The 13,709-nt window shown below is 43.2% G+C and overlaps 1 protein-coding gene across 1 annotated transcript in view; it reads right to left on the bottom strand.

Moving 5' to 3' along the window:
• Positions 1-13,709, bottom strand: part of NWD1 (NACHT and WD repeat domain containing 1) — a 35,555-nt gene continuing 21,846 nt past the window's right edge. Inside the window, 4 exon segments of the mRNA XM_060094452.1 lie at positions 1-60; positions 807-1,015; positions 8,721-8,843; positions 11,633-11,830. Of these exon segments, the coding sequence (XP_059950435.1) occupies positions 1-60; positions 807-1,015; positions 8,721-8,843; positions 11,633-11,830 (590 nt within the window).

Below are 13,709 nucleotides of genomic sequence, written 5' to 3'. Positions count from 1 at the left end.
TCAGCAGAGAGGTGTGATCCTGTTGGCCTTGAAGGAGGCACCAGCCATGTCATGATCTGCCTTTGGAAAGAGGCAGCTTCTGGGAGCTGAGAGCCACAGTCCTACAGTTGCAAGGAACTCAGTTATGAAAGAGCATGGACCAGGGCTCTGAGCCTGACTGTGAGATCCTAGCCCCTCTGACACCTTGTGAACCCTGAACAGAGAGCCCAGCCACACTGTGCCCAGACTCCTGATCCACAGACACTGTGAGAATAAATGGCTGCTCTTTTCAGCTGCTAACTTTGAGGTGATTTGTTATGCAGCAATAGCTAACTAATACTCCTATGAAGTAGTCATATCAAAACTGATGAAGTAGTCTTGTCAAAACTGTTTACTGGGCTTCCCTGGTGGCGCAGTGGTTGAGAGTCTGCCTGCCGATGCAGGGGACATGGGTTTGTGCCCTGGTCTGGGAGGATCCCACATGCTGTGGAGCGGCTGGGCCCGTGAGCCATGGCCGCTGAGCCTGCATGTCCGGAGCCTGTGCTCCACAATGGCAGAGGCCACAACAGTGAGAGGCCTGTGTACCGCAAAAAAAAAAAAAAAAAGGTGAAAGGTCTTAAACTTTAGGATCAGAAAGATCTATCAAGATCATCTAATCCAACTATGAGTTTTGAAGCCCTTTATGGCACCCTCTCAAGTGGTTGTGTACCTCTGTTTACAGTCCCCCTGTCCCATATCAGGGACCCCCTCCTTATATAAACACCATATGCCATCTTTGACTGCTCTGGTCTCAGCTGTACTTTGCAAACAAGGCAAGTATCTGTTACCTTTGAGCTAGATGCTGAATGCACAACCTTCTTTGCTTCATCCACATGAAGGCTCGAGATCTGAGGTTCAGTGGGATCTTTTGAGCTTCCATCCCAAATGGTGAATTTCTCCTGGCCAGAGAGTAAGTTCCACAAGCACAGGGTGTGATCCTTCAAGGTAGAGATGGCAAGCGATCCTTTGGCAAACACTTTCACACACCTCACCTCTCCTGCAGCAGGCCAGGGTGGAGGATAGTATATTAGCTGGGAACATTTTGACCTTCCAACTACCATAACCTCTGCTGGCTTGGAAATTCCCTGGTTTCCCAAAGGAAAGATGGGTAGATTAGGACATATCTCAATTACAAATAATGGAATGTGGCAAAGCTAAACTGAGTGTAACAACTGGTTGGGATTAAATCAATTGCCCAAATGTTGAATCTGTATTAAATAGAGATCATCGAAATGTATAAAAGGTTATCATCATCCAAGGAGTATTTAAAATTAATAAACAAAAAGAAAACCAAAATAAAATTATAGGAGAAGATTTCATACTCTTGGAGAGATATTTTTCTAAGGAGAACAATATTTGGAAGACATAAAGGGGAAAAATTGACAAACTGGATTATATAAAAGTGTAACATTTCAGGAGGATAAACTTGAAAGGCATATGACACATTAGGAGGAAATATTTGCAGTATATAACAGATAAATGGAGACCCTCTTTAATAAAGAGTTCTTACAAATAAGCAACAAAAATGCAAACAACTTACAAATTGGACAAATAATATAACAAGAGATTTACAGAAATAGTACAAGTGGACAATAAACATTTGAAAATGATATTCAATCTCATTAGTAGTCAAAATGCAACATGAAATACCAATATCATTATTATCCATAGTATTGGCAAAAACTATGAATTAATTGCTGGAGTGCTGGCAAAGGTACAAGAAATCAGTTAATCTCATACCATGCTGATGGGAGTATAAGTTGATATAAATTTGCAGAAGGGTAATTTGGTGACATTTATTAAAAGTTAAAGCGTTCAGGGCCTCCCTGGTGGCGCAGTGGTTAAGAGTCCGCCTGCCGATGCAGGGGATACGGGTTCGTGCCCCGGTCTGGGAGGATCCCATATGCCGCGGAGCGGCTGGGCCCGTGAGCCATGGCCGCTGGGCCTGCGCATCCGGAGCCTGTGCTCCGCAACGGGAGAGGCCACAACAGTGAGAGGCCTGCATACAGCAAAAAGAAAAAAAAAAAAAGTTAAAGCGTTCAATATCTTGGTTTTGATAATATACTATAGTTATGTAAGACTGCTAGCCTGGAAAGGTAGATAAAAGGTACATGGGAATTCTCTGTACTATTTCAGCAACTTTCTCTGAGTCTATAGTTATTTTTAGAATAAAAAGCTAAGAAAAAGAGGAGAAAATGAACAATATGCATACAATTTGACTCAGAAATCCCGCTTCTAGGAATGTGTTTTACAGAAATAATAGCATAAGTGTGTGAAGATGGAGAAGGACTTTAACTGCAACACTGTCTGTGTAAAAAGAAAACTGAAAACAACCTGTCTATGAAAAGGGAGTTGGTTAAGTAATATGGTACATCCATGTAAAGAATATTAGGCAGGCATTAAAAATAATAAAATGGATATATACATACACCTAATAATAATTATTATTACAACAGCCAATACTTAGTGCTTTCTGTGTGTCAAACATAGTTGTAAGTGGTTAACATGCATTAAACTCTTTTAATCTCATGACAACTCATGAGGTACTATTGTTATCCCATTGTATAGATGGGGAAACTGAGCCACAGCCGAGTACGTTAACTTATCCAAAGCCACATGGTTAATAAGTAATGGAGCTAGGATCTCAGCTTGGAGCCCAGGCTCTCAATCACCACAAAACATTGTTACAACCTACTGCAACAAAAGCAAGTGGCAACCCAGTATATAAAACAGCATGATGTAATTTTTGACAAAAGCTCAAAGGACAGAGCTATGTCTGCATAAGCCTAGAGAAAAATTGCTAATGGCATATAACAGACTGTCTGCACTGATCACTTCCCGGGGGATACTGAAGGGTGAGGGGAGAGTAAAGGAAGGGAATTTTACTTTAGAATTCATATGTCAGCAGTATTAGGGGTGATTTTTATTTCTTGCAATTGTGGTATTTTTCAACCAAAATTTCTATAAATAATAATGCTTTATCATATATCCCCATACATAGGATACTATATCACTGCTAAAGTGAATTAGAGATATATACATGATATGGAAAGAGGCAAAATATGTGATGTTAATTAAAAAAAAAAAAGACCATGGTTATATATAGTCATATAAGCTTGTGCAACCTGGTTATTGGAGATATATATATATATATATATATATATATATATGCAGTTGTAACGAGATGGTCAGTAACACACCATTTCCATCACATGGATATAACAGCCAAGAAGAGAGATAAGAGTAGAGTGTGGTAAAATATTTAGAAAGTGATGAGCTTTGAGTATTTATTACCTTGTTTTAATATAATCTATTTAATTGTATGTTTCTATAATTTAATGTTTAAGAATGGCTGTGTTTGGGGCTTCCCTGGTGGCGCAGTGGTTGAGAATCTGCCTGCTAATGCAGGGGACACGGGTTCGAGCCCTGGTCTGGGAGGATTCCATGTGCCACAGAGCAACTAGGCCTGTGAGCCACAACTAGTGAGCCTGCGCGTCTGGAGCCTGTGCTCCGCAACAAGAGAGGCCGCTATAGTGAGAGGCCCGTGCAACGCGATGAAGACTGGCCCCCGCTTGCCACAACTAGAGAAAGCCCTCGCACAGAAACGAAGACCCAGCACAGCAAAAATAAATAAATAAATTACTAAACTCCTACCCCCAGCATCTTCTTTAAAAAAAAAAAAAAAAAAGAATGGCTGTGTTTGGACATAGGGGGAGAGGGAAGTGGGGGAGGGATGGACTGGGAGTTTGGGGTTAGTAGATGCAAACTTACATACAGAATGGATAAGCAACAAGGTCTTACTCTATAGCACAGGGAACTATATTCAATATACTGGGATAAACCAGGATGGAAAAGAATATAAAAAAGAATGTATATATGTGTATAACTGAGTTACTTTGCTGTACAGCAGAAATTAACATAACATTGTAAATATACTATACTTCAATTTAAAAAATTTTAAAAAAAAGAATGGTTGTGTTTGACAATCACCTCACCAAATTCTTGAAAATTTCAGACAGCTCTCACAAGCCAGTACCAACCACCTCCAGCATGCTGTCACAGGATCGGAAACTTTCACTTCCCCTATTATGTAGGTCTATAATATTTTCCGTTTTTTCAGTAAATTGATTATTGAGCTTTTCTGATTACAAATAATAAGAGTTTGAGGACTTTAAAAAAATGAATCAAGGTCACCATTGGTAAATGGGCTCAGGTCTTGAAGAGATGGCTCTCACACACAGATACAGAGATTGAATAGACCTCTAGGAAAATAGCTATCCTGATGATGGTAAAATAGAGGGAATCTTATTTGACAGATACTCTGTCAGTATCCACCCCACTCCAACCCCTCAGACAGAAAGAGTAAAATGAAAACATGTAATGCTGGGAGCTTTGGGGTTGGAGAGTGTTTTAATCTGTTACAATCTGTTTGGAAAGCAATAAGATAACACATCTCAAAACCCATAAGAATGTTCATACCTTTCAATTCAAGAATACCACTCACTAGAAATATTCAACAGAACGGAAAAATATTGACAAGAGTAAAAACAGATTCATCCCAGTGTTATCCAAATAGCAGATAACTAGAAATAGCCTAAATAGCCAAAATAATTTTTTAAATAGTTTAATAAATTCTGGAACACAATCTATCGAGAGAAATGAAATATTTTTGGTGCAGTTAAGCATTATAAAGATGAAGATTCAATGAATCACAGCAGCATTATTCATAACAGCCCCAAACTGGGGAACAATGTAAATGTCCTTCAAGTGATGAATGGATTAAAACCTCTGTTCCTTCCATGCAATGGAATACGGCTCAACAATGCAAAGGAACAAACTATCCATACATATAACAATACAGATGAACTCAAACATGTTATGTGGAGTGAAAGAAGTCCCATGCAAAAGACCACTCAGTATACAATTTCATTTATATGAAATGTCCAGAAAATACAAATCTGTAGACTCAGAAAGCACATCAGTGGTTACCATGGGGCTGGGGGTGGGAGCAGGGAGGGACTGAAAAGGGTGCAGAAGGGATATCCTTGGGGTGATGGAAAGTTCTACAGCAGGATTATGGTGATGGTGGCACAATTTGGTAAATTTACTGCAAAATCATTGACTATATGTTTAAAACAGGTGTATTGTATGGTATATAAATTATACCTCAATAAAGTTGTTTTTAAAAAGATTCCATGAAAACAAGAATGTTTATGGCAAAATGTTGAGAAAAAAATAATAAAACCATGTACATACTTAGATTGCAATAATATAATATTTTAACATCTTTATTGAGATATAATTCACAAGCATAAAATTCACCTATTCATGTACAACAGTATAATTCACTGTTCTGAGAAATGAACGTTCCCAGAGTTGTGCAACCATCACCATAGGCTAGGTTTAGAGTATTTTCATAACCTCAAAAACTGTCACTCCCTCCCTTTTCTCTCCTTAGCATTTAAACCATCTTAAATTGTATAATCAGTGATACTAGTACATTCATGATGTTGTGCAAACGTCACCTCTATCAGGTTCCAGAACATTTTTGTCACCCAAAAAGGAAACCCCGTCCCCATTAGCAGTCTCTCTCTATCCGCCTTCCACCAGCCCCTGACAACCACTAATCTGCTTTCTGTCTCTCTAGATTTACCTGTTGCAGACATTTCATATAAATGAATCACATATAATGTAGTCTTTTGTGAGTGGCTTCTTTCATTTGATACAATATTTTAAGCTCCAGCCTTACAGCTTCCTTGCTACTCTATCAATGTTCCAACCTCTTCTTCTCAGGGTCTTTGCACTGGTTGTTTCCCACACCTGGGGTGCTCTACCCTCCTGCCCTTTGCACACTTATTCATAGCTGTTGTATCTTGGCTGAGTGTCCCTGCTCAGAGAAATCCTTTCCCTAACTTCCCTAAGTCAGTCACTTTGGTTATTGTAGCTCGTGACACCCTGTTTTCCTCATTACACTTATTGCAATTTGTAACTACATTTTTGTCCAGCTTGCCTTCTCAAATACATGGATCTGACTCAGGGCAGGGATCAGGGTGAGGCAAGTAAGGCACTTACCTCGGGTGCAAAGTTTAAGGAGGTACCAAATTGCTGAGTTTTCCTTTTGCCTCTCTCTCCAGTATGGATTGACACAGCACTATTACTCATCCTGTCTTTAAGACAGGTTGATATTTATTCATCGTGGATTGTTTTGCATTAATTTTTTGATTTTTAAAAACATTTTTAAAAATTACATTTGCAGGAATTTCCGCAGTGGTTAAGAATCCGTCCTGCAATGCAGAGGACGCCGGTATGATCCCTGGTCAGGGAACTAAGATCCCACATGTGGCAGGGCAACTAAAGCTCGCGTGCCACAACTAATGAGCCCACGTGCTCTGGAGCCTATGTGCTACAACTAGAGAAAAGCTCATGCACTGCAAGGTAGAGCCCGTGCGCCAAAACAAAAGGTCCCGCGTGCTGCAACTAAGACCCAATGCAGCCAATCAATCAATCAATCAATCAATAATTGCATTCGGGAATTCCCCAGCGGTCCAGTGGTTAAGACTCCATGCTTCCACTGCAGGGGGCATGGGTTTGACCCCTGGTTGGGGAACTAAGATCCCGCATGCTGGGTGGCATGGCCAAAACAAAATAAATAAATAAAAAATAAACACATTGCATTGAAATATTATCATGATGACCAAGTTTTTTTTTTTTTAACTTTGGGATGCTCCTAAATTTTACACCCAAGGGGTGTGCCTCACTCCCCTTACCCAAGTTTCGGCCCTGATCTGTCTCTCTTCAGCCTCAGATCAGGGCCTGGTACACAGTAAGCACTCAATAATTGTTGGAATGAATCAACCATAGCTGTGATGGTTTTGTAGAAATGAAAACGTTACTTAGGCTCTGAGAGACTGTGGTAGACAAATTGCATAAATGACCACAATCCTTTACCCTCCAAGATCTATACCTTTTGTGGTGTGACTTTGCTCCTCCCATCAAGAGATGAAGTCAATTTCCCTACCCATTGATTCTGGATTGTTCTTGGGACTTCCTTTGGCCAATAGAATGTGAAGGGGTGCCAGTTCCAAGGCCAGTTCCAGGCCTTCAGAGACCTTGTACACTTCTGCTTTCCCTCTTGAGACCCTGCCTCTGCCCAGGCTCACCTGCTGGAGGATGAGAGATCATGTGGAACAGAGTTGGGTTGTCTCAGCTAGAACGTCCTGAACCAGCCAGCTCCCAGACGCCCCATAACTGACTACATATGCAGGAGCAAGCCTGGCTGAGACCAGAAGAGCTGCCTGGCTGAGCCCAGCCTGAATTGCCCAGTCACAGAGGTGAGCTAAATAAACAGCTATTGTTTGAAGCTACTCTGTTTTTTTTTTTTTTTTTTTTTTTTTTTTTTTTGTGGTATGCGGGCCTCTCACTGTTGTGGCCTCTCCCGTTGCGGAGCACAGGCTCCGGATGCGCAGGCCCAGCGGCCATGGCTCACGGGCCCAGCCGCTCCGCGGCATATGGGATCCTCCCAGACCGGGGCACGAACCCGTATCCCCTGCATCGGCAGGCGGACTCTCAACCACTGCGCCACCAGGGAGGCCCTGAAGCTACTCTGTTTGGGGTGGGTTTTGTTTTTTCTTTTTTGTATTCTTTTCCATTATGGTTTATTACAGGATATTGAATATAGTTCTCTGTGCTACACAATAGGACCTTGTTGTTTATCCATCCCATATACAATAGTTTGCATCTGCTGGTCCCAAACTCCCCATCCAACCCTCCCCTGCCCCCCTTCCCCTTGACAACCACAAGTCTGTTCTCTATGTCTGTGAGTCTGTTTCTGTTTTGTAGATGTTCATTTGTGTCATATTTTATATTCCACATATAAATGATATCATATGGTATTTGTCTTTCTCTTTCTGCCTTACTTCACTTAGCATGATCATCTCTAGGACCATCCATGTAGGTGCAAATGGCATTATGTCATTCTTTTTTATGGCTGAGTAGTATTCCATTGTATGTATAGACAGACAGACAGACATATATATATATATATATATATATATATAGATATATATATATATATACCACATCTTCTTTGTCCATTCATCTGTCAATGAACATGTAGGTTGTTCCAAGTCTTGGCTATTTTCAATACTGCTGCTATGAACATAGGGGTTCATGTATCTTTTCAAATTATAGTTTTGTCCAGATATATGCCCAGGAGTAGGACTGCTGGATCATATGGCAACTTTATTTTAGTTTTTGAGGAACCTCCATACTATTCTCCACAGTGGCTGCACCAATTTATATTCCTGTTTGGGGTGTTTTGTTATGTGGCTATAGCTAGCTGATGCAGGAACAAAGGCCAGGGTTTTTTTTTTTTTTTTTTTTTTTTTTTTCTTTTTGCGGTATGCGGGCCTCTCACTGTTGTGGCCTCTCCCGTTGCGGAGCACAGGCTCCGGATGCGCAGGCCCAGCGGCCATGGCTCACGGGCCCAGCCGCTCCGCGGCACATGGGATCCTCCCAGACCAGGGCACGAACCCGTATCCCCTGCATCGGCAGGCGGACTCTTAACCACTGCGCCACCAGGGAGGCCCAAGGCCAGGGTTTTAATACAGAGAAATGAATTGGTAGTGAAGGGGCCCCAGGGGACTGACTGTTGTGGGACTCTAGGAGGAAGCTGATCATAAACTCCACTTCCTGAGCCTCACCTGTGTGTCCAGGTAGGATGTGGATCACCTGCTATTCTTCCATTTCCCACACAGCTATCATGCCCTCCTGGGTGCCAACCACCAGCAGCTTCTCTTCCAGGCTCCATGCTATGGCAGTGATGCCTGCAGCCACACAGAAACAAGAGCTCATGTGTCTGAGTGCTCAGCCATGAGGTACTCTACTGGGCCCCCCACTTCACAGATAAGGAAACTGGGGCACAGACAGAGTCAGTTCCTTGTCCAGAGTCACACACCTAGAAGTGGCAGAGCCAGGATTTCAAAGCCAGCGCTGTCAGATGCCAGATGCAGACTCTGGGTTGAAACGTTTATGTTGATCTGAGGTAGGAAAATGGACTAAACCACTCCTCGGTCATAAGTGTCTCTAGTTCAGCGGTTCCTACCCAGCGGCGATTCTGCCCCCCAGGGCACACTGGGAAATGTCTGGAGACATTTTTGGTTGTTACAACTGGGGACCAGGATGCTACTGGCATCTGATGGGTGGAGGCAGGGATGCTGCTCAACATCCTGCAGTGCACACGATGGCCCCACCCCAGAGAAGGATCCAGCTGCAAATGTCAGAGATGCATGGTTGAGTGCACAGTTGGAGAAGACTCAGGAATGGAATTATATTGGCTGAGGATGAGAACCCTGCTTTCGACTTCTCTTTGAGTTCGATCTGTGTGGGAAAAGAAGGGCTGGTGCCCCACAGAAAAAAATATTTGCCAATAGTTTGAGCAAACACAGCCCAAGACTCTCTGCTGGGTGGATCCTGATTGGATCATCACTGAAGACAGAGATGGACCAAGTTACACTGGAGAAAACATCAGCCCGAATATCAGGAGACCAGACTTTCTGAATGCCCTGATTAAGTCCTTTTCCTACTCTGTGCCTCAGTATCCTCATTTTTAAGGTGATGGGGGAGGTGCTGAAATCAGAGCCAGTCCAGGTCTGAGAATCCAGAATTGTGTTTCTACCTCATCGGGATAGGGCATGAAGAGATGAGATTTTTTTTTCTTTCTTTTTTTCCCTTTTTTCTTGGGTGGGGGGGATCACACTCACTGTGTGACCTTGGAAATGTGAACTCAAACTTCTCATTTTAAAAATGAAGAAACTGAAGCCCAGAGTGAGTAGGAAATTTATCAACTTCAACATGACTAGAGCTCGTACAAGTGGCACAGTGGATCTGAAACACAAAACATTTCCCTACTGAGATGAGAAAAAGAAAAAATTCACTTTGAGCTGTAACTTCCTTTGCCTACGCTGTGGCAGACATCATTAATCAATCACCACACTCTCTGTGATTTGTCCCCCCCAGTAGCCATTCTATCATGCTTCCTTCAGTAATAAAACCCACAGCCCACAGGTTTTAGGTGAGTACGTGGTTACTCAAAGACCATTTTTCTCAAGCTCCCTTACAGTCGAAGATGGCCAAGTTCTCACCAGCAAGACAGGAGCAGAAGTGGTAAGTTCTGCTTCAAGGCCATGCCTTTGAAGGGAAGGGGCCTGCCATCTACTTCTCCTTCTCTCTTCCCACTGGCTGGAATGCCATTGTGATGGTAAGAGCTAGAGCAGCTATTTTGGGCGATTAAATGGAAACCTCACATTGAAAATGGCAGAGCAACAAATTTGAAAGACTTTGGGTCCCTGACCCCCTGCAGATATCATATTACCTTTTCTTATGCCTGGACTATTGTGTGTGAGAAAAATGAACTCCTGTTTTATTTAAGCCACTGCTACTTTGGCCTTTGTTACAGCATCAGAACTTGTATTGTAACCAATATACCATTAAACAAGATTCAGTCTCAGAATCCTTCTCAACACAGCATTCTAGTAGCTGTGCCTAAATCAATTCTTCCATGCATTGTCCTTAGCATCTTTTAGAATTTCTGATTTGGAAGCTCTGTGCCTTGGGAGTGTAGCTTTCCCTACAAGGCTATGTGGCACAAAAATGGCCTGAGTCACAATAACTGGCATTTGAACCAAAGCTAACTGTATTCAGTGATTAATGTGAGAGATTATGGGTGGGCAGATAAAGGGATGGATGAATGGAGGTGAACTGGTGGATAAGTGGACAGAGAGATGGCTGGTTAGATGAGTGGGTGAGTGAATGTGTGGGTGTTAGATGGGTAACTGGATGAATTGTTTGATAGATGGGTGAGTGAGTTGGCTGAGTGTGTGAAGGGGTAAAATGACTGGATAGAAGATGGCAAACTGGGGGAAATGGAAGGTAAGTGGTGTGGATAGAAGGGTGGAAGGAAGGGTGACTATTGGAAATACGGACAACTGATGGGTGAATGGATGGATGGATGGGAAGGAAGGAAGGAATAAAGGAGGGAGGAAGGATGGAAGGACATACAGAAGGATAGATGGAAGGAAGGGTGGAAGGATGAATGGATGGAGGGATGGGTGGAGGAATGAACAGACAGATGGATAGCTGGATGGAAGGAAGGAAGGATGGAAGGAAAGACGGATGGATGAGAAATGGATGGAGAGAACTAAATCCTCTTGTCCTTCTGACATTCTGGTGTCCCAGGGAGAACCTACAAGTTCCACCAGCCTCTCAGGGTCCAGTCAGTCACCAGTTCCTAGTTTCCAGACTTACTAGTATGAGGCTGTAAATCTCAGAAGCTATCTATAAGACGGGCACCGAACTCTTAGAGATGAGACCCCAGAGGCAGTTGGCATGCCCTCACTCTGGGCTCATTAGCAGTATTTACACTAGTAATCCACAGTCCCTGGGGGGCAGAGGGAGCTGAGTCAGCATGAGACAGGAGGGCCAGGTCCTGATGGCACCCTTGGGCCTTCCCAGCTGGCAGAGGGGAGACCCAGAGAGCAGCCCCAAACACCTGCAGTCCACTGCCCCCACGCAGGCAGGGGCCTGGCTGGATTTTGGCTACGCTTGGGAGACGCACCTTTGTGACAGCCAGTGAGGGTTGCCCGGAGGGGTCCTCCCGGGGGCTGGAGGAATTCTCTGAGGGGCACCAGCACAGGGTGTGGGCACATCCGGAACCAGCTCTGCGCCTGTTGGCACAGCTGTCCCACTAGCGCTGGATGTGAGGTGGCGAAGAAATAGAGGCTGGCCAGGAGTTCTGTATACAGGATGCTTCTCTCTGCAACAGAGGAGATGCTGGTTAAGGGGAGGGGCCCTGCTTCCCTGGGTGGAGCCCCCCTCCTGCCTCCTTTTCTGTGCTCTACACACACTTGCCCCTACTTCAAGTGCACCAGGTGGTTTCCCCCTCTCCTACCCTAGACCTTGGGTTTCCAGATAGCAGGGAGGATGCCTGTCTTGTTCATTGCTATGTTCTGAGTGCCAGGCACCCAACAAGTGTCTGTTAGAGAAATAATGATCACTTCTCCAGTACTTCATAGTTACTGAGTGGGTTAGTGTCCTGTAGCTGCTATAACAAGACAAGCTGGGGGGCTTCGAACAACAGAACTTTCTTCTCTCACAGTTCTGGAGGCCAGAAGTCCGAAATCAAGGTGTCGGCAGGGCTGTGCTCCCTCCAGAGGCTCTGGGGGAGGATGCTTCCTTGCCTCTTCCAGCTTCTGGGGGCTTCAGGCGTTCCTTGGCTTGTGACCACATCACCACAATCTCTTTTTAAATTGTTAATTGTTTATACAATTTTAAAAGGTTACTCTCCACTTACAGTTATTACAAAATATTGACTATATTCCCCATGTTGTACAATACAGCCTTGAAGCCTATCTTACACCCAATAATTTGTACCTCCCATTCCCCCACCCCTATTTTGCCCCTCTACCATTTCCTCTCCCCACTGTTAACTACTAGTTTTTTCTCTGTATCTGTGAGTCTGCTTCTTTTCTGTTATATTCACTAGTATGTTGTATTTTTTTAGATTCCACGTACAATTGATATCATACAATATTTGTATTTCTCTAACTTATTTAGACTAATGCCCTCCAAGTCCATCCATGTTGCTGTAAATGGCAAAATTTAGTTCTTTTTTATGGCCGAGTAGTATTCCATTGTATACATATACCACATCTTCTTTATCCATTCATCTGACATTTAGGTGTTTCCATATTTTGGCAATTGTGAATAATGCTGCTAGGAACATTGGAGCACATGTATCTTTTCGAATTAGTGTTTTTGTTTTGTTTTTTTACCCAGGAATGGAATTACTGGGTCATATGGTAGTTCTATTTTTTAGTTTTTTTGAGAAACTTCCATGCTGTTTTCCACAGTGGCTGCACCAATTGACATTCCCACCAGCAGTATAGAAGCGCATCATCCCAGTTTCTGCCTCTGTCTTCACATGGCCTTCTCATCTGTGCGTCTCTGCATTTTTCCTTTTTCTGTTTCAAATCTCCCTCTGCTTCCTTCTTATTAAGACACTTGTGATTGCATTTTGGGCCCACGTAGATAATCCAGGATAAACTCTCCATCCCAAGAATCTTAACCACATTTTTTTTTTGCCATATAAAGTAATAGTCATAGGTTCCAGGGATTAAGAAGTGACGATATCTTGCCAGGAGGTGGGGAGGTGGGGGGCAGATTTTTCTGCCTACCACACGGAGGTATCATCACTATTATCCCAAGTGCCCAAGCATATAACAGGGAAAATTGAGGTATGAAGAAGTTAAGCAACTTACATAAGGTCACACAGCCAGTAAGAGGCAGGAATCTGACCCCCAAAGTTTGATTCCAATGCCAAGTGAAGACCAGGGACATTGAAGGTCGACAGTTCATTTTGTCCCTGTTGTTGGAGCATCCTAACTGTGGAGCCTGGGGCAATGGTGGCAATGCCCTGTGCCTGGGTTTGCTGGTGGGTGGAATGGGGCAGGGCCAGGATCAGGGGCAAGTTCCCCACTCACCACGGGTACAAAAGTTAAAGTGGTGCCAACAAACTCAACCATCAAGATAAGTACTATTTTAATGCAATATTTTAAAAAATCAAAACTGATGCGCCCGCCCCCTCATCCATGATGAACAAAATATCAGTCTTTTAAAATAAAAACAAGGACAGA

The sequence above is a fragment of the Mesoplodon densirostris genome, chromosome 3 (genome assembly GCF_025265405.1).
Source record: "Mesoplodon densirostris isolate mMesDen1 chromosome 3, mMesDen1 primary haplotype, whole genome shotgun sequence".
Classification (NCBI taxonomy): domain Eukaryota; kingdom Metazoa; phylum Chordata; class Mammalia; order Artiodactyla; family Ziphiidae; genus Mesoplodon; species Mesoplodon densirostris.
Note: the sequence above shows the minus strand (reverse complement) of the source record. Positions and strands in the feature narration are given on the sequence as shown.